This window comes from Myxine glutinosa, chromosome 5, assembly GCF_964187855.1.
Source record: "Myxine glutinosa chromosome 5, kmMyxGlut1.1, whole genome shotgun sequence".
NCBI lineage: Eukaryota > Metazoa > Chordata > Myxini > Myxiniformes > Myxinidae > Myxine > Myxine glutinosa.
This window is the reverse complement of record NC_136265.1, coordinates 67807363-67828548: the sequence shown is the minus strand read 5'-3', so window position 1 is coordinate 67828548 and position 21186 is coordinate 67807363. Positions and strand designations below refer to the sequence as shown.

Genomic DNA, 21186 nt, shown 5'->3' with positions numbered 1-21186 from the left:
TGAATGGACATGAACCTGAGGTAAATTGGTTAATTTTATGAATGGACATGAACCTGAGGTAAATTGGTTAATTTTATGAATGGACATGAACCTGAGGTAAATTGGTTCATTTTATTAATGGACATGAACCTGAGGTAAATTGGTTCATTTTATTAATGGACATGAACCTGAGGTAAATTGGTTCATTTTATGAACTAGCAACGGTACCCGCCATATGGGCGGGGCTTCAATTGGGAGGCCCAAATGAAAAGGCAAAATATCAGAAATTGAAGGCTTTTTTATTTTATTTTAAACGATTTATATAAACATTCGTTAAATCATATCACATGCAAATCATCAAAATCTAAACAGTATTTGTAGAATTTCAATAAAAGCCACATCACTGTTCATATCGGTAAATATTATTCCATTGTGTTTGGAAAAATTGGAAAAACAATACTGTATAGCCTATTTTACTTCAGGGGGTCCCAGGATTACCCACCCAAAATTTCGTTGCGATCGGTTCAGCCGTTTTTGCGGTACCTGGGAACAGACAGACGGACAGACATTTGGTGAATTATAGTGAGATAGACATGAACCTGAGGTAAATTGGTTAATTTTATGAATGGACATGAATCTGAGGTAAATTGGTTAATTTTATGAATGGACATGAATCTGAGGTAAATTGGTTAATTTTATGAATGGACATGAATCTGAGGTAAATTGGTTAATTTGATGAATGGACATGAATCTGAGGTAAATTGGTTAATTGGATGAATGGACATGAACCTGAGGTAAATTGGTTAATTTTATAAATGTACACGAACCTGAGGTAAACCCATCAAAGTTATCGGTGAGGAGCTCAGACACGACACGTAATCACGTGAGAGTAAAATTATCCCGTGATTCCGCCTTTTTTTTCTTTTCCCGGTCTCCACAATGGCCGACCAGCCTCGTGAAGAAGACGCCAGAAAAGGTCCTCACAAAAGCTACTCGATCGATTTCAAACTTCGTGCGATTGATCGATGGCGCAAGTTGAAGAAGAATTACAAGATCACCTCTGATGAGCTGCAGATCGACCGGAAGACACTGCGGACGTGGGTGCGGACCGAAGAGCGTCTGCGATCGACGACGAACAAGAGCAAAAGGAAACGCTTGGACTCGAAGAACAAAGTCGTCAAGTTCCGGAATCTTGAGAAGGATCTCGTCGAGTTTGTCCGGTCTGAAGCGAATCTGAAACACCGAGTTACGTCCAAGAACATCGTGGTGAGTTGAACATTCTGTCATTTTTAACTTTGTCGTTTACTTTGTGTGAGTTTTGCGTTTATAAAAATACGTTCTTTTTTCTTGAGTCAGGATAAAGCGCTTGAGTTGAATCGCGACAAGTTTCATCACGAGGACTTCACGGCGAGCAATGGCTGGATCTGGCGTTTCATGAAGCGATATGATGCAGGACAGTAAGTGGGAGATGATTTCAAACATTTGTGGACGGATTGTGACTAAACTTGGTGGTTCAGGTGGTTCTAGTACGGCGGCCATTTTTTGCGATCGTCTTAATGCTAATAGTAATAGCTAGGAGAGCAGCTTGCAAAGCGGTTGATACGGAACGATTGGCTTGTGCAAGCGATAGCAAGCTGCTGATAACTGAACACACCGCCCAGGATGGCGGTTTCCACTATAATTTAGATGGAGCCCACGTGATTAGAGGAGAATCTGCCGTAAAGAAATCGTGCATAAGACCGTTTTGAGAAGGGACGCGGCACGTGGTTCGCTATTACCAGAACACGCATTCTTTGTGCTCGTGTATCGTAGTTTACCGTACTACTACACTGTACCTTACAGTACGGTATTTTACACTACTACACTGTACCTTACAGTACGGTATTTTACACTTTACATTACTACACTGTACCTTACAGTACTGTATTATATTACACACTACCTTACAGTACTGTATTATATTACACACTACCTTACAGTACTGTATTATATTACACACTACCTTACAGTACTGTATTATATTACACACTACCTTACAGTACTGTATTATATTACACACTACCTTACAGTACTGTATTATATTACACACTACCTTACAGTACTGTATTATATTACACACTACCTTACAGTACTGTATCATATTACACACTACCTTACAGTACTGTATTATATTACACACTACCTTACAGTACTGTATGATATTACACGCTACCTTACAGTACTGTATTATATTACACACTACCTTACAGTACTGTATTATATTACACTCTACCTTACAGTACTGTATGATATTACACACTACCTTACAGTACTGTATTATATTACACACTACCTTACAGTACTGTATGATATTACACACTACCTTACAGTACTGTATTATATTACACACTACCTTACAGTACTGTATCATATTACACACTACCTTACAGTGCTGTATTATATTACACACTACCTTACAGTACTGTATCATATTACACACTACCTTACAGTACTGTATCATATTACGCACTACCTTACAGTACTGTATCATATTACACACTACCTTACAGTACTGTATTATATTACACACTACCTTGCAGTACTGTATTATATTACACACTACCTTACAGTACTGTATCATATTACACACTACCTTACAGTACTGTATTATATTACACACTACCTTACAGTACTGTATTATATTACACACTACCTTACAGTACTGTATTACTAAAATATTACACAATACCTTACAGTACCATACTTTATTGCACTTTACCTTACAGTACTGTACTACATTACATGCTACCTTACAGTACCATACTTTAGTTCACACTTCCTTACTGTACTGACTTTACTGCATTATACCTTTCAGTACTGTATTATATAATGCTCTACCTTGCAGTACTTACTGTATTATATTACACTCTACCTTGCAGTACTGTATTATATTACACTTTACCTTGCAGTACTGTACTATATTGCACACTACCTTGCAATACCGTGCTTTACTACACGCTACCTTACAGTACCGTACTTTACTTCACACTACCTTACACTCTTACAGTACCGTACTTTACTTCACACTACCTTACAGGACCGTACTTTACCACACTCAACCTTACAGTATTGTACTGGTACATACTACCTTCACTACACTCTAATTTACAGTACCGTACTTTACTACACTCTACCTTACAGTCCCCCGTGGTGCGCCATGAACCAAGATCTCTTCGGTGAAGATCAAAGAGGGAACCTCCCGGGATCCACGAGCGGCTCAGATGTTGGAAACTCGGTCGTTCTGGGAGATTCTCCCTCATATCGCGGGTCCAGGGTCGGTCCACCCGAGGATGAGGACCCGGGACCCGGTACGTGTCGTTCTCTCCGCACCGTCACCTTCTGATGGTTCTTAAAAGCTTTGTTTAAATGGATTGTTTTTGTTTCAGGTGTTATTGTGATGGTGAAGGTGAAGTCCGAGTTTGTCAATGATTCGTTTCCTCAACATGACGGTTTGAACTACAAACACATTCTACTTCTTCGTTACAAATAAAAATGTCAATGTCGCGGATATTGTTTTCTCGAGACATTTCCTTGACCTTCTCTGGAGAGTCAGTGTAGATTCAAGCACCCAGCTCGTTTATAAACCAAATTAATTCAGCACATTGAAACATCAGGATATTCATACAAATGTTTGTGGTAAATGTGTACGTAGTGAGTGTTGAGGGAATCGCTCATTTACCAACATGTAATCCCAATAATGGAGATCATGTACAGATACTATGGGATGATCGTATGTCCTTACAGATTTTGACTGGAAGCTGAACGTGGATCCTAAACTTGTGGATTATCCCATCAAAGGTAAGTTTTGATAATCACAAGATTGTGTGTGTGGGTGTGGGTGTTGGTGTTGGTTATGGTTATCTCTCCATATATGCGTTTCAGAGAGTGGAACAGAGCCCTCGCAGGTCTCAAAGTATCCACCTTTGTGTAAGTGTGTTTACATGCAAGTTGCTGTTGTTGACTCCTATCTCCACACGATACTCCTGGAGATGGAGAGAAGACCTACCAGGTCTTGTACTATCATACTCCATGAGCGAGCTCGTGCCTGTGTGTCTGCATGTCCGTGTGTTCATACGCTGTCATAATCTCCACTTGCGAGTCTAAAAGACTGAACGAGGTCTTCCCTGAATTATCTATCTTCACCCCAGCAAGGAACCACGGCTCATGGCCCAAGCCGTCTCCTTATCTGTACTCCGTTTCCCCCTCCGTTCCCAAAGTGGCGACAATGTAGATACTCGCGACCTCACGTGTTGTCTCTGGGGTATGCCCGGTCTCGGTCTCTTACTTCTCTCTTTTTCTTCCTTCCCCGGTCTCTTCCCTTCCTCTGTCTCTTCCTTCTTGGGTCTCTTCCTTCCTTTGTCTCTTCCTCCCTCGGTTTCTTCCTTCCTCTGTCTCTTCCTTCCTCTGTCTCTTCCTTCCTCTGTCTCTTCCTTCCTCTGTCTCTTCCTTCCTCTGTCTCTTCCTTCCTCTGTCTCTTCCTTCCTCTGTCTCTTCTTTCCTCTGTCTCATCCTTCCTCTGTCTCATCCTTCCTCTGTCTCTTCCTTCCTCTGTCTCTTCCTTCCTCTGTCTCTTCCTTCCTCTGTCTCTTCCTTCCTCTGTCTCTTCCTTCCTCTGTCTCTTCCTTCCTCTGTCTCATCCTTACTCTGTCTCATCCTTCGGGATGGAGTTGGCAAAATCCAACAAGTCACAAGGCAAGGCCCGGGCGCCAGGCCGCTTCCAAAACGCATATTGAACGGCGCAACTCCGGGGGCCCCAGGTGCAGCCCTCTGCCCCACCAAAGTTGCTGGCCTCTGCTCGGTTCTAGCTCCCATCAAAGTCATTGTATTTGGTGCGGGCCTCGATCCCACAATAACTCGGGTTTTCGTTTCATCATGATGGGGTCAGCAAAACCCAACAAGCCACAAGGCTATGCCATGTCCCAAACGCATGTCGATCAGCGTGACTCAGGACACCATGTGCGTGGGCCTCTGCCTCACCAAATCTGCCGTGCACGGCTCAGTTTTCACTCCCATCTCCATATGCAGGTTTTAGAAGATGGAACAGAGTCCCCCACCCTCAAGTCTTTAAGTATCCACCACCGTATCAGTAAGTGTGCTCATTTCAGTCAAAGCGTTGCTTGTAATGAACAAATCCATCCTTGTCACACACACACAACCTGTTCATGTATTGTCCTAATCGGTCCATAACTTTTTGACATATCCTGTTCACAGACAAACAGGGGTGAAAACATAACCTGCAAATAGAGGTGAAAACCAACCTTTGTTGGCAGAAGTAATGATAGCAAGAAAAGGTAAAAAAAAAAAAAGGCAAAATCCACAACAGGAGAAAACTGAACCATGTTTGAAAATAACCCTAAAAGCTTCTTGTGCAATTTGGGAAACAAAAGCAAAATGTATCAAGTCCCTCCTGAGGAAGATAAACTTGAAGATTTCTGGAAAGGAATTTGAGTACTCAAAATAACATAACAAGGAGGTGGATTTGATCCAAAACTTGGAGGAGAAAAAGCTGCTAAACTTCAATAGGCCAAGCCCAGATGGAATTCCAAACTTTTTGCTAAAGCAATGCGATGCTGTCCACAATCACTACGCTCAAATCCACAATCCACAATCACAATGTCCACAATGCTCAAGCATCCAATTAATTTATCCAAGAGGAAAACGTAATGGATTAGTCGCTCACAGAAAGAAGGTAACACCTTCCTTGTCCCAAAATCTAAAAAAACCAACCACCTCACAAGTATAGACCAAAACATGTCTGCTAACAACATACAAACTTCACAGAAATGATGTACCACCACCTAACACGACAAGGAGGCAGACAGAAGGGATAGAAGAGAAGTTGCTACAGAATAATACACCATCTATATTCTATAACTAAATAATGCCATACTCAAAAACTGAAAAACTACAAGAACCAAACTGTCCACAGCTTGGATCGATGACAAAAAAAAGCTTTTGATAGTGACCCACATTCATAGATGATAAAATGCATGCAGGTATACAAGATCAATCCCAAAATAACCAGACAGATTGAGAAAGCAATGGAACACTGAAACACCACATTGATATTACAGCCATCGGAAGGAAAGATCGAAATATCAGGAGTGAATATACGATGCAGGATCTTCCAGGGAGAGACGGCCTTCTTCTGTTCCTGTTCTGCCTCGCTCTGGACCCACCAAGCAACCTCATGAATGAGCAAGGACACGGATGCACCCTAACATCCAATACAAGAACATCCAAACAAGAAGTCGTCATGCAGAGCACGATACTTGCTAAATCTGCTCCACCCCCCAAAAAGTTTCCATTGACACAGAAAATTGTCCATTTCATCAAGATTAAAATTGACGATCTTGATCAAAGCTCAGGTTAATAGGATGAAAAGTGAAGATTTTTCAGATGCAAATTGATGATTTTAGAAGTTTCACCTTGAGTTGACCTTTGACCTTTTGACCTCAAATAGTTGGTTTCCCAATTCAGTGAAGCAATATGCAAATGCTGTTCAATTGTTGTCAATTGGTTGAAAATTGATGATTTTGGAAATTTGACCTTGAGTTGACCTCAAAAATAGTTGGTTTCCCAATTTAGTGACTCCATATACAAATGATGTCCAATTTTCAAGTCTATCGGATTAAAAATGGCGATTTTAGAAATTATACCTCCAGATGATCTTCGACTTCAATCAATAGGCTTCTCAATTGGGACGACCTCTGCAACTTGGTGAAGTTTCATGATGATCGGTTTAGAATTGTGACCTGTAGGCCGATGACAAACATTAAACTGGCCCCAATCAGAAATCAATAAGTTAGATATCAAAACAAGAAAACTCCTTACCATCCAAAAATTGTTCGAAAAAACCCGGTGCATCCCGAGAATGTACATGCTTAGACGAGAGGGAGGGAGCGGTCTGATGGAACTCAACAAGGTGCACAGAGCGACGTGTGTTGGCCAAAGCGACGAGTATGTGAAATGCTCAAGACTATCGGATTTAATTTGTAAACAAACGTGAACACAACAAACCTGAAAATGTATCTTGGAATTTTTTTTTTCAAAAACAACTGTGACTACAAGATGCCGCACTGGATAATGAAGCGGCAACAAATACAGTCCCAACGATTGCAAAAAAGAAAAATATAAAAAGAAATATCAACAAATGTATACCAACAACTGGGGGAACGACAAACGAGCAGGAAAACACAAAAACTAATTGGACAGATTGGGGATAGATAAAGAAGGCTCACTGGAATGGCTAAGACGTCAGCTCAACTGAGACTGAGAACAAATCATAATAAATGCTCAAGATCAAGTATACGACACCAATGGATTTAAAAAGATGGTGGGACCGAGCCAGATAGATAAGTGTCAGTTCTGCAAGACAGAAACAGAAAGTACTCGTCACCTACTTTTGAGATGCAAAAAAACATTATCATATCAATTGTACACACAATGGCACAGAAAAGTATGCAAAGTGATTCATTGGCATATCTGCAAAAAGTTATGTAAAGCGAGTTCTGTAAATTTTTGTACAACCTCCCTTTCAAAGTATGATTATAACGCTCAATGACGATTGCCTTTCCTTTGAAGTGCTGTATAATGTATAATATAATACCATTATCCTTAAAGGGGAACCCAAACGTTCAGACCCCCTCGGTGCTAATATATCTCTTGGTACCCTACAAAATAGATGTCTTTTTCCGATTTATAAAATCGGTAATTTTGCAATTAAAAGTTCAAATCTTCTTGACGATTAGCCGAGAAGTTACACCATGAAGTCGACCGCCACTTCCATATTGTTTACGGGTTATATCGCAGTACGATTTAACTCGAACAACGATTTATTTTCGAATTTCTACAAATATTCCAGGTCAATGCATCCTTGGTGGTTGTAGTAATACAAATCGAGACGGTTTCATGCTACACCAATGGCCGAAAGATCGGAGGGTTGCCAGAAATTGTATGAGGTTTGTCAGAAATACCCAAGTGTTTATTGGGCCTACAAAATGTTCGCATTTGTGGTCGGAACATTTTACAGAGCACTGTTATCAAACGACAGAGACTTGCTAGATCTTGTGGTTATCCACCATGACTGAGAGAGGATACTACCCTCACGATTAAGCGGAAGAAACAGCCATCGCTCAAAATTCCCACATCATACAGCACCGCTCCCCTCTTTGCAATACCGCATCAACTGACATTCAAGCTAACAATACCCACGTCCATCCCACACCCTCTCTCAACCATCCCCCCACAATCCCCCCATCAACAATCACCCATACAATGCCCACCACCATCCCACCCCTTTCCCCTTCACAATCCCCCATAAACCGCCACCCTAGCTAACGATACCCACATCAGTAAAGGTGGGTCAAAGCATTCGTCACCCATTTGATAGGTGGTGTCAGAGTGTGCCTGGGCGGTGCCAGTGCGGTATCTTGCCGTGTCTGTGCTGTGTTGTCTCCATGCTATGTCCTGCCTATATTTTCTGGAGTAATATAACTGGTATATTTTGAACGAAAAAACAAAACCCACCAATCTGTAGTGACAATGTGACCGGTGTTTTTGTCTTCACTACGAACTTCACTACATTTTTGTCATCTTCACTCGCACCATCTTCATTAGAATCGCTCGCACACGGGTTGAAACGATACGGCTCCATAATTGCCCCAAAAGCATTTCCATCACAAATTTTGTCTCCAATAGTTTCTTCACAATCCCACTGATCAGTTTCAACATACTAATAACCTTTAGAGTTGTGAGTGATGGTGGAATCTGTGTCAAAATCCAAGTTCCACATGCACGGTTCTCTATGTAAAACCGCCAAATGGATCAATGTGAGTTCGTAACGTCACTGGCAAAAGCGAAAATCGACACTAGGGCTTTTTTTCGACACTGTGATCTGTGATGATTGGCAAAATTGGCAAAAAAAAATCAAAAACCTTTCCCTTCAAATTAGACTGTGCTTGATGATTTTCGATGGTTTACAGAAAAAAATTGCTTTTGGGTGCCCCTTTAAGAAAATTCATGAATCTTTTGTTGTCGAACTCAGTTCCTTTGTCAGTCCATAATTTCAAAAGAACTACCCAAGCATATCTTGACCTTAAATCGATATCTTGACCTGAAAGATAACGGATAAAGCACATTTGCATCCCTCGTCATTGTTGAGTTCAATTAAGTCAGCAGACCATATGTAATCAACCATTTTGGAAAAGACATTCCTTCTTTAAAGCTTTGTGATTATCAGTTTATGTAATTGATCAGCTAGTTTTGTTTGTTCCTCGGTTCTAATGACATGATCAGAGCTTAATAGTTTTTTTAAAGCAGTTCTTGAAGCAGACTTACCAAGCCCTAATTTTAATTTAGCACCGATTACCTTTTCATGCCTCCGCCAACGAAGTCGTTGGAGGCATTATGTTGTCAGGTCGTCGGCGAAGTCGGCTGGCTGTCTGTCCGTCCGTCCATGATAGGCTTTCGTTACCACGATAACTTGAGAATGGCTGAAGGGATCTAATTCATACTTGGTACAGATATGTATAATTATGTAATGATGAATTGATTACATTTTGGGGTCACGTGGTCAAAGGTCATGTTAGGTAAAAATCATGTTACCGCGATAACTTGTCAACCGATGATAGGATTCTGACCAAATTGGTACAATTATGTATGATGATGTAAAGATGAACTTATTAGATTTTGGGGTCAAGAGGTCAAAGGTCAAAGTCTGTAATAAGTCGACAACTTGAGAATGGCTAAAGGGATTTAATTCAACCTTGGTACAGATATGTATAATGATGTAAAGATTAACTGATGATTAACCGATGCTGCCCCTTCCTCTTCATTAACGGTATGGACCTCAAACATCCGGGGCCTTCGCTCAAACTTGACTGATCTCTCCATACAGGTTGCTTCTGACAAACCAGACGTGATCTGCTTAACATAAACTTTCCTCCTTCGTGATGTCTCTGATTCCTTTGTATCTCCCCCAGGTTAATCCCTCCTCCCGTATGATAGACCTGAGCCTCGTCCTGCAGGTGGGGTTGCTAGCTTTATTAAAAAAACTCTCTTCCTCACTCACCCTGCACTGCCCTCTCTCCACCTCACCCCCAGGAATACCTTTGGCTACGGCTTCCCCTTCGCTCCCACCTTTTGTTCATGTGTGTTGTACCGTCCACCAAACAGTGATGACTCCATCTACATCTCGCTGTCTGATAATATGGACCAACTTCTGTCTACCCATCCCAACTCTCTCTTCCTCATATGTGGTGATTTAAATTGTCACCATGCCAGTTGGCTGGGTGTGGGTACCTTTCTCACCAGCCATGGCTCCTCAGCAAAGGACTTCTGCGACTCACTGGGACTGACACAATCTGTCAATTTCCCGACCCGGATCTCAGTCAACGGAGCATCTTCTCTTCTGAACTTGGTTATGAATAACTTTCCTGAAAATGTCTGCTGCTCTTCTTCTGCTCCAATCGGCTCATCTGATCATGTGGTTGTTAAAGTGGACATCTCTCTGACCATTCTCAGAGAGCCTCCTCAGCACCGATGAGTCTGGCATTTCACTCAGGCCAACCGGCACGGTCTTCAAGCAGCCATCAATCCTCTGGACTGGTCTCCCATCTCTACCGCCTCTAACATCAACCCATCCTGGGAATTCTTCCAAAGTAAATTGCTCTCTCTCATGCACAGATTTATCCCATCTCTTCTTCAGTTGTCATACCCTTCCTCCCGTCCATGGTAAACGGAATCTTGTGGTGAGGCTGTTGCCCAGAAACAACTTGCTTTCGTCTCCTGGAAAGCAAATCCAACGGAAGGAAATCTCATTTCCTTTCACAAAGCCCGAAACAAGTGTGTGTCCACCCTCAGGAGAGCCAGGAAACAATATCTCTCCGTTCTCAAGACCGAACTCTCTTATATGTCTCCCTCTTCCAAATCCTGGTGGCGTCTGGTCAAATATGTTTCTGGTGTTTGTTCCCCCTCCATCCCCTCCCTCACCTCAAACGGCTACACGGCTGACTCCGCATGTGAAAAAGCTGAATGCCTCAACTCTGTGTTTGCCTCTAAATCTTGTGTCCCAAACCCATCCCTCTCTGTACCCACCGTACCCAATCGTACCCAGCTGCTCCTGGACTCTGTGTCCTTTCCTCCTGACATGGTGGAAAAGTTTATCAACCCTCGACTCTGATTCTGCAACTGGACCTGATGGCATCAGCCCACGGGTCCTAAAACCCTGTTCCTCCGCTCTTTCACTCCCTCTCTCTGTTCTCTTCACCCTCTCTTTTGCTCAAGGTCATCTGCCATCTGCTTGGAAATCAGCCAACATCACCGCTTTGCACAAAAAAGGTGCAAAAACAGATCCTAGCAACTACAGACCAATCAGCCTTCTCCCAATTATCAGCAAAGTCATGGAATCCATCATTGCTTCAGATATGAAATCTTTCCTCTTCTCCAATGGCTTGATCTCTGATCATCAATTTGGTTTCAGACCTGGTCACTCTACTCTGGACATGCTGCTTCTGCTTTCTCAACAATGGATGGAGGTCCACAATGCCAAACAGGAAATTAGAGCTGTCTCCCTTGACATATCACGTGCCTTCGATATGGTCTGGCACCCCGCTCTGCTCACCAAACTCTCCTCCTTTGGTATCCATGGAAATCTCCACGCATGGCTGGCAGACTTCCTCTCTAGTCGTAGTCAACGTGTGGCCCTGAATGGGTTTCTCTCATCTCCTCTTCCTGTTCAGGCTGGAGTTCCCCAAGGTAGTGTTCTGGGCCCTGTGCTTTTTCTGGTCTTCATCAATGATCTCTCTGACTCTCTTGAAAATCCTCTCTATCTCTTTGCTGATGACTCTACTCTCTGTCGCTCCATTCCTCATCCCTCAGATCGGCAGTCTGCAGCCTCCTCACTCTTTGCAGATCTGGACAAAATCACAGACTGGGCAAACAAGTGGAACATGTCTTTCAATCCTGACAAATCTCACACTCTTACGATGTCTCTCCGAAAAGACCGACTGGACAACCCTCCCATCCACTTTCTGAATAATCCTCTCCAAGAAGTTCTATTACTCAAGCTTTTGGGTCTCACTATCTGCCATGATCTTTCCTGGGAAAACCACATTTCAAATGTGGCCTCCAAAGCCAGTCGCCAACTGGGCATCCTCCGTCGTGCGAAGTCCTTCCTTGGCACACCTGAGCTCCTCACCACATACAAGGCTTTCATCCGCAGCTCAATGGAATACTGCTCTCCCCTCTGGGCTGGTGCTGCTGCCTCACACCTAGCTCGTCTTCACGCTGTTGAAACCAAAGCGTTCAGAATCATTGGAATCTCCCGCGATGAAGCTAACTCCAAGGGCCTTTCACTCACTCACTGCAGGCAGGTTGGTGGTCTTTCCATATTCTACCGACTCCTCTCTGGCCCCTGCTCGGCCTGTGCTCTGAACCCCAAATATTCCTACAGGTCACACAAGATCTGCCTGCAACCCTCTTATGGTTAAACTGCCAAAATCAAGACTCTCTGCTCACCTTCACTCCTTCATTCCTCTTTTCTCTTGCCTCTGGAACAAACTCCCTCACTCTCTTCAATCCCACTCCACCCTCCAGGTCTTTAAAACAGCTGTTCACCACCATCTCTTATCTTCCCCCATCCAAAAACTTGATCTTTTCTACCCCCGCTAATTTCACCCCAAATCCACTTTTTTGAAATACCAACTTCTGTCCTGGAAGTCCTTGGTGTCCTTGTGTTTTATACTTCCCCCCCCCCCCCCTTCCCACGCCTCCTCCCCCCCATGCCCTCTCCCTCCTATACATCTCCCTGCTCTCAAATGTTATGTTTGTGTGCTTCCCCTTCTCTCCCCATTTTGTCTTCCGCTCCCTCTTTTTATATGCTTTGTTTGTCTGGTTGATTTGTTTGTGAAATAAATGTTAGCTCTTTCACGAGCCTCGATTCAGTATACAAAAAAAAAACAAAAAAAAAAACTGATTAGATTTTTGGGTCACATGGTCAAAGGCCAAAGGTCAGAGATCATGTCAGGTAAAATGTGATAACTTGTGAACAGCTGAAGGGATTGAAATTAAAGCTTGGTACAGGTATGTATAATGATGTAAACATGAACTGAATTAAATTTTGGTGTCAAGATGTCAGAGGTCATGTCAGGTAAAAATATGATAACCTGAGAACAGCTTAATGGATTTAAATCAAACTTGGTAGAAGTATTATAATGATGTAATAATGTGGGCAGAGGTATATAGGGCAAAGTAGTGACGTCGAAGAGTGTTGTTCTAGTTTCCTTTAATCCCATGGGGCTGCCATACCATGTGACCTATGACATCAGAGTTGCGAAAAAAAATATTCTCCATGGAGAGTCCCTCCTGTGTTTAATGGTTTGCATCAATCTGGCAAGCGGTTGCAGGGAAAATCATTTTAAAAGCAAAATTATATAGACGCCGGCACAGACGCACAGTGACATTGCAACACTGCAACAGTCTTGCATCCCCTCCACGGTAAGACTAACCAGACCAAGGAATGGAGAAAATCACAACCTTGGTATTGAAATGGAAAACATCACAAATGTGAGAAATATCAAATAAGCCTTCGTGAAGAAATAATCAAAACACAAGGAGATATAACAAATAAGTGAATAAAGTTAATTACAAACGAATTAAAGGATGTAAAAAAAAATAAATCCTTGAATGGACACAAAACATTGATGGTTGCCAATTAATCAACGGAAAAACAATGTACTATTTCAAAATGATTTGTGGCTCAGGTGGAGTTCAGACCAGAACTTTGAAAAGTTTATAATTTCATCTCTGCTCCACAACAAAGATATTTAAGGCAAGAGCCAAACTCCAACATACTATTTATTAACATAATCGATGGTGATTAATGCCATAAGAGATTAAAACGCTTTGATAGACTACAAAACCACCAAATATTTATAGGCTCTCTTTTTTAATTTAATGACCAGAGACCATTCATTGGTCTTTATAATTAACTAGGGCATGCCCGTACGTGGGTGCAATGCCCGTATGTGGGTACGTGGGTACGTGGGTGCGAGTACGGTGACAATCCCCCCCCTCTATTTACATGAAATGGTTTGGTCCATGAAATGTTTTGGTCCATTCGCAACGCCAAAGCGAACGGCGAACGCTTTACATGAAATGGTTTGGTCCATGAAATGTTTTGGTCCATTCGCAACGCCAAAGCGAACGGCGAACGGCTTGCGAGTACAGTGACAATCCCCCCCCCCCCCTCTATTTACATGAAATGGTTTTAATTAGTTTTAAAACATAGTTTAACGCCAACATAGCGGCAACATAGTTTGCCAACGTGAAATAAATGAATACGCTCTCAAATGTGCCGTCCGAGGCAGAGTGTGTTCGCCACGTTCGGCACACGCGATAGCTCGCTGCTCTCTGATTGGTTGAATCGTTTTTTGGACATAGCTCGGTAAGTAATTGTCCGATTAATATGAAACCTTGAAAAGGCACATCCTCGGGTCCCCAGCAATATACCTGGCAAGTTTCAAGTATATCGGACCGGTAGTTGTCGAGAAACAGCGGTCGCATACACACACACACACACACAGACAGAGATTAGTGGAATTATAGATAGATTAATGTAAAGATTGTAAGATATGTTGAGATGTCAAGTTATGCAAATATGTCGTGCCAATATACCAATATATTGTTGCGGATCTCCAACGTCGGCCTCCCCCTAATCAAGGGGGGATTAATCCCCTTGTCCTTTTTACTAGCCGACGCGATCCCGGGGCTATCACGTTCCTTCCGGTCGGTGTTAAATAGGGTTGTTGGTCGAATTAGTCCTAATACCTAAGTACTAACACCGGCCGTGAAGCAAGGAAATAACCCCACCAGAACCACGGCGTTAGTGGACACGCCGAGCGAAGCGAGCCGCGATTCGGGCCGTTAACGGGAACTAACCCCGATTGGAGAGGTTCTTAATCGTGCCACGCTTACCCAATTGAGAAATCACTAAGACGGTCGAATTGAGAGGAAAAACAGGAAGAACAGGTAATTTATTCACACTTTGTACAAATAAGAAGAGGAAGGAAAAGAAAGAATGTACAGGGAAGAGGAAGAAGCAGATACACAGGGCAGCCTTACACAGTCTTATACTTATCCCTGGACACGGGCCCGTTCGCACTCACTCACTCTCAGGCTCACTCACACGGGGTTTGTAGATGGTCGGGTTGAGGGTCCAAGGGTCCACAGCTCGTCCGGTCCCCGACTCGTACCGTGCAGGCGATGGAAGACGGCAGGCAGCTCTCCGCGTGGCGTAGGCGCGAGGCGGACAATTATATATCGGGGGATCGGTAAGTGGCGATTTATATTGCGTACGTTATAGTTGTACCGGCGCCTTTATACGCGCTTCCGGTATCGCTATGTACAATGCGCCGCTCCCCCAATGATGTTACCAAAGCGCCTTCCACCAACGTCCTTCTGCCTGAATGCCAAGGCTTGGCTCCCCTCACAAGTCCTTCACAACGCTACAGTCCTTCGCCAGCCCTTTGTAAAGCGCAATCAAACCTTTCCAAATGCTTGCCACAGCACGTCTCTCCTCCAACTCATTCAGCAGAGGACCCCGGCTCATAACTCAGAACTCGACTCTGTTCAACCGCCTCTCCCTCCTCATAACTCGTTCACAATGATTGCAGTTGCGTCCGTCCTCATAACTGTTCAAGACTCGAGCGCCTGCCTCTCTCTGCTCATAACTGAGGTGGGGGCCTCGCGCGAAGGGTTTTATTGCCACGCCCAGCGAACCCTCTGGAATGTCCAGCCAAACCCTGTCAGGCGATGTCACCTCAGCCCTGATTGGCTGTTGAGGTCTTACCCGGCTCCGCCCTTGACGGCTGCTTGACATGGCCACACCCCCACCCTTGCGCTCCACCCCCTTGCCCAGGCCTTACCTCGTGGCATTTGGCTGGTTCAAGCGGAAGCCCAAGGGCAGCGAACGCTGCCGGCCCAATGCGTAACAAACTGCGAGGGGCAATGGGGTGCAGACTGGATAGCGAGCAATGGAGTCGGTTGGAGGGAGGCTGCAAAATGGACGAACGGGGCCTACTCTTATTTGTTTTACACAACGCAGATGCAACTATTGGGAATGGCCTTATCCTAAGCACATACTATGAAATAACTAACGTTCGAAGGTGACCTACGTGTTGCATGTGGCCTAGCTATGGGGTGCAACCTTTAACCTTTAATGATGTTACCTGTGTGGGTTCTCAAAACCACAACAATATCATTATGTGGGTGTGGAAGGAGAGGGAGGGGTTAAAGTGTGGGGATTGATGGGGAGTAATCGGGAGAGGAAAATGGGGAGGAGGGGGGGGGAGGGGGAAATATGAAAAGACACCTGTCATAGAGTTGGTGTAATCCGTGATCACGATAGATGAAGAACATCATCCTGTTTTGAGAGGAGATGGACTGATCTTTTGTATCATGGAGGTTTTTTGAGCTCTTGTTTTATATCAGTTAATTGATCATTTTCTCTCCTATAATGAACTCATTTCACAATGTTTACAGGTGAAAGTCATCCAGTGAAGACAGAAAATTTCCAAAGTAACTTTCTTCAGATGTCCCAGGATGCATTGAGAAATGAGGATATAAAACAGGAATCATGTGATTCTTCTCCCAGAGAGCCAAGGAATGCTACTCAGTTGCTCGAAGGTAAGCAGAACCATGCACACAACAGGCAGCACTGCTCTACTTGTTTAATTGGCTCCTTCACGAGACGGGAACATGGTACCTCCCAGGACGGACAAACTTGTATGTGGCCAGTTATCACTGGTTCTCAGTGTAAAAATGAGTTTTGGCTACATATGAGTTTGCCCGTCCTGGGAGACTCCGTGTGCCAGTTATCACTTGTTCTCAGTGTAAAAACGAGTTTCGGCCACAAACTCATGAAGCTTATGTTTGTCATGACTCTTTTAATAACCCACACTGTTAAAATCATATTGAAATGTAATCAATTAAAATAATTGAGACCTGTCAAAATTTGAAAAGTTAATTTTACAAGTTGGGACAAGTTCAACTTTGATAATTAAATTAATCAAAACCTGAAGTATGATCAAGCACAAAGAAATGCTTTGGAAAAGGAGACTCCAAGGCCAGTTCCACACACTTTTTCCCATTCTCCATCATCCACAAACCCCACTTTCCCACAACAGAATTTGTGCAACTCGTATAATCTCCCTCCTGGACTTTTTATTTGGATCTCTGGATCCTGAATATTTCCCACTTATGGAATCTCCTGTCTGGAATATGTTTGCTTATTTTCCACGATCTCATGGTCCTCATTCATCCTGATCCATTGTTTTTGTCTGCATTATTCTTCTCAAACTGCTCTCCATCATCTTCCATGTTGCGATATTTCCTTGCTCTTCTCTTTCTTTGAATGCCATATACAGAGAGTGTGGAGAACAAGGTGGGGTGCCAGACTAGTGAATACAACAAACAACAACAGGCATTTTAAGGCCATTTTCCCTGCAAGAGCGGGGGTTAGCCTTGCGGTCCCCATGACAATGTTCTCCATTTTGCCCTATTTTCTGCATCTCCCCTTGTTAACCCCCTTGCCCGCATTTCTTCTTCGACCATTTTTAGCCAAGTCTTTCTCGGTCTTCCCCGTCCTCTACTTCCTTCTGCATTCATTCCCATCACTCTTTTCAACCAGCCACTTTCATCCTTCCTCAACACATGACCAAACCATCTCAACCTGTTTCTCTTCACAGCATCCATCACAGGCTCTATTCCCATCATCTTTCGCAATTCATCATTTGTCTTCCTCTCTCTCAACGATACTCCACACATCCACCGAACCATTAGCATTTCCACCCTTTCCAGCCTTCGTTGCTGCTCTACGTTCATTACCCATGTCTCACTCCCATAGACTAGTGAATGCTCGAGATGTGTAAAAAGAGATGGCCCTGATCTCAATTTGGACATTGAAGGCCTCAATCCATTGATTGTTTGGAGAACAGAAGCAGCAGTTCCATGGTCCATGGTAGAGTGACCTGATGTGAATCTGTGTTGGTGATCTGAGATGGGTCCTTTCTAGAAAAGGATTTCGACATAACATAAGAACGTAGCCCCACCATTAGGGTGGTCCAAAAAAAATATAGTTAGTCGAATCGTTTCTCCACATATGTTGTTTTTGTCCACTAGGGTCGATTTACTTTTGTGTGAAATTTGAGCTTGATTGGTGAATATTTAGAAGTCGCCCCATACTAAAAAATTCATTTTTTTTTTCTTTTCAGAAATAATTATGACGCCGTCCAGTTTGAGATCTGCGCCTGAAAACTGGCTCCTTGGGAAGCCAAACCCTAACTTATCGACAGCAAGACTACCCTGTGGACTTGACGCACTCCGACTGGTCCAATTCCACCACATAAAAGAAGGAAGTACCCTGCCAGCAAGTTACAAGTTGGCCTGTGAAGCAGTTGTTGCTGTATGGGAGCAAGCCAGAATTCCTACTCGACGGATAGATTCGTGTGTCAGGAAACTGTCAAAGATGTATGAGAAGTATCTGGCCCTCAAGAAGCACCGAACTCGAGAACGAGAAAGTGACAGAAAGAAGGAAGTAATGTTCAAAAGTGATCTGGAAGAGTTGTTCGATATCGCTACAAAAGATGCGATGAAAGAAATCAAGAATGAGGAAGACCGGGAATTCCTTCAGAAGCAAAGAGAAGACGTTTTTTCCTGTAGCATGAGTGGGGCTGACCAAAAAACGCCTGCAAAAGAAAAGACAGAGATAACGAAAAGACAAAAAGAATGGTGAAAGCGAGATATGAAGAAAGAGAAACCAAATCCATGATGGGGGCAACAACGGAACTTTCTTCCGCATAATCTTCTTACGAATCTCAAAGCGAAGAAGAATATTGACTTTCCGCATCAACATCTGCTGCTCCCTCACTATCAAAGAAACTGAAGAATATCTTCAAGAACCATGATGTCGTCGCCGCCTTGGATCGAGTCAATCTTCCAGATAGCGGAGCCTTGTTTGTACAGAAGCTGGAGCAGTTGCTCAGGCGCTTGGGCATAATATTTCACAACTCACATTTTCCCGAAGCTCAATCAGGCGGTCTAGAGGACTAGGAATAGAAGAAGCTGCAGTAGCAGAACAACAAGAATCTTCTGTGGAGGGACCTCTTCGTTTGCACTGGGGTGGCAAATTTTTGCCAGATATCGATGGATCCAAGGCGATCGTTGATCGCATTGCAGTTGTCAGTGGAAACGGCAAGGAGAAGCTTTTGGGCATTCCAAAGATGGACAAAAGTACTGGGGAGTGTCACGCAAAGGCTTGTGTTGACGCAATAAAGAAATGGAACCTCAGGTCCCAAATCAAAGGACTCGTATTTGATATGACAGCCAGCAACGCAGGGCTTGACAGAGGAGCTTGCATCAGGATTGAAAAAACTCTCGGAACCAAACTGGTCTGGATTGCTTCCCATAACCATGTAATGAAAATCCTGCTGTCTTACGTCTTCTCCAGTATATTTCGTCCATCTGGAAGTCCAGAAACCCGACTCTTCAATCGATTTCAGAAAGAATGGCCATCGTTGAATAAGGGTGCTTATGTTGCAGCAAAAGAAGAACTCTTCAAGGATCCGGTCTTGAGCAGATTGCGGCTAACGATGCTGGATAATTATTTGCCGCATTTTCTCGAAGCCAAGCAACCATGAGATGATTATCAATAATTTTTGCGCCTGTCTCTCTTTCTTATTGCTTGGTGGAGGAAGAGAAAACTATTCATTTTGAGCTCCTGGACCAACACACCATGCTCGTTGGATGGGGAAAGGGATTTATGCATTGAAGATATACGTTTTCCAAGCTCAATTCAAGCTGACACCACATAAAGCCAGGAGCATAACCGATTTGGCTCTGTTCGTGAGTTGTTTACATCAGGCAGTGGAACGAAACGCCCCTTGGAATTTGAGCCCCCTACAACGACATCCAACTTCTGTCTGTCCTCAAGACTTACCCAAATCAGATTGTGGCCAGCAAAGCGTCCGCGGCCTTTTGCAGACATCTTTGGTTTCTCTCCGAGCACCTAGTTCCCCTATCTTTTTTCAACGACACAGTGACCACGGAGACAAACGAAAGGTTGCTCCGGAACCTACAACGTTGTCAGTTACCTGGCCTTCCTCGACATCTAGAGATCACAAATTAAGTGGAAGACCTTGTGACAAAAAGGACCAGTTCCTTCTTTGATATCTTGATGGAAGGGGGGAAAGCGAAATCTTTTCTAAAGAAACCACCCAGACAGTGGACTGACGATGCTTTTTTCAAAAAACTTCGGGATTGGTCCTCTCGGATGAAAGTAGTAAACGACACGGCGGAACGGGGCATCAACCTGATCCAAAAGTACGAGAAGCTGGCAAAAGACGAAGAACAGAAACAGTTCCTTCTTCGACTGGTGACAAATCACAGAAAAAAGCTCCCCACTCCATCAAAGGCAGCTCTGTCATAGTTTTTCAAGCGAATGATTGTTTTATGCTCTGTGGGACCTCTGATTTATGAGTGCAACATGGGGGGGACCCCTAAATATTGTTTTTGTGAAAACAATTTCGTGTGCTTTTCATTTCAGTATAAAGGAATAAAAATAACCTTGTGGAAAAAGGAAATTTGTTCCTTTTTTTTTTTTTTGGACCACCTACCCGCCATCCTCTTCACTAACACTATCTTCATCTGATTTGCTCTCACAAGGCTCAAAATGATTCGGATCTATAATTCCTCCGAAAGTGTTTATATCACTAATTATGCCTTCTTCACAATTGTGCTGATCAGTTTCAACATGCTTTGAACCTTCATCGTTGCTAATGAAGGAGGAATCGGTATTGGAATCCGAGCTCTACATGCACGGTTCTCAATGTACGTCGCCGTTGGGATCAAGGTGAGTTCATAATGTGAAGTCACTGACGAAATTGGAAATTGATACTCAAGGGATATTTTCAACACTGTGATTAGCAAAGAAAAAAACAAAAAACAAAAGTCTAACAGCAGCGTAGCCGGCTTGTAAAATATTATAAACCACAAACACGTATTATTAGCTTTTCAAACCGTCACTCATGCTGTTTATAACATTAAACAAAGAAATTTGAAGGAATCTCGACATCCATGAGGTAGGTTTTACTTACAGAATTGAGCGAAGAT

General features: G+C 43.3%; 1 protein-coding gene across 1 annotated transcript; it reads left to right on the top strand.

Annotated features, from left to right (window-relative positions):
- Positions 1-918: 918 nt before the first annotated feature.
- Positions 919-20641, top strand: LOC137428552 (uncharacterized). The gene is made up of 7 exons (XM_078777072.1): positions 919-1245; positions 1336-1436; positions 3160-3326; positions 3405-3467; positions 3763-3816; positions 16561-16704; positions 18291-20641. Exons 1-7 carry the CDS (start codon positions 919-921, stop codon positions 18809-18811), a joined length of 1377 nt encoding a protein of 458 aa, XP_078633198.1. The 3' UTR covers positions 18812-20641.
- The last annotated feature ends 545 nt before the right edge of the window (positions 20642-21186 follow it).

What these genes read in the sequence shown, in the direction of transcription:
- LOC137428552 (XM_078777072.1), top strand. Translation starts at nt 919, where the DNA reads ATGGCCGACCAGCCTCGTGAAGAAGACGCCAGAAAAGGTCCTCACAAA. An exon ending in TTACGTCCAAGAACATCGTG is followed by an intron (nt 1,246 to 1,335) that starts GTGAGTTGAACA and finishes TTCTTGAGTCAG; the next exon opens with GATAAAGCGCTTGAGTTGAA. An exon ending in AAGCGATATGATGCAGGACA is followed by an intron (nt 1,437 to 3,159) that starts GTAAGTGGGAGA and finishes TCTACCTTACAG; the next exon opens with TCCCCCGTGGTGCGCCATGA.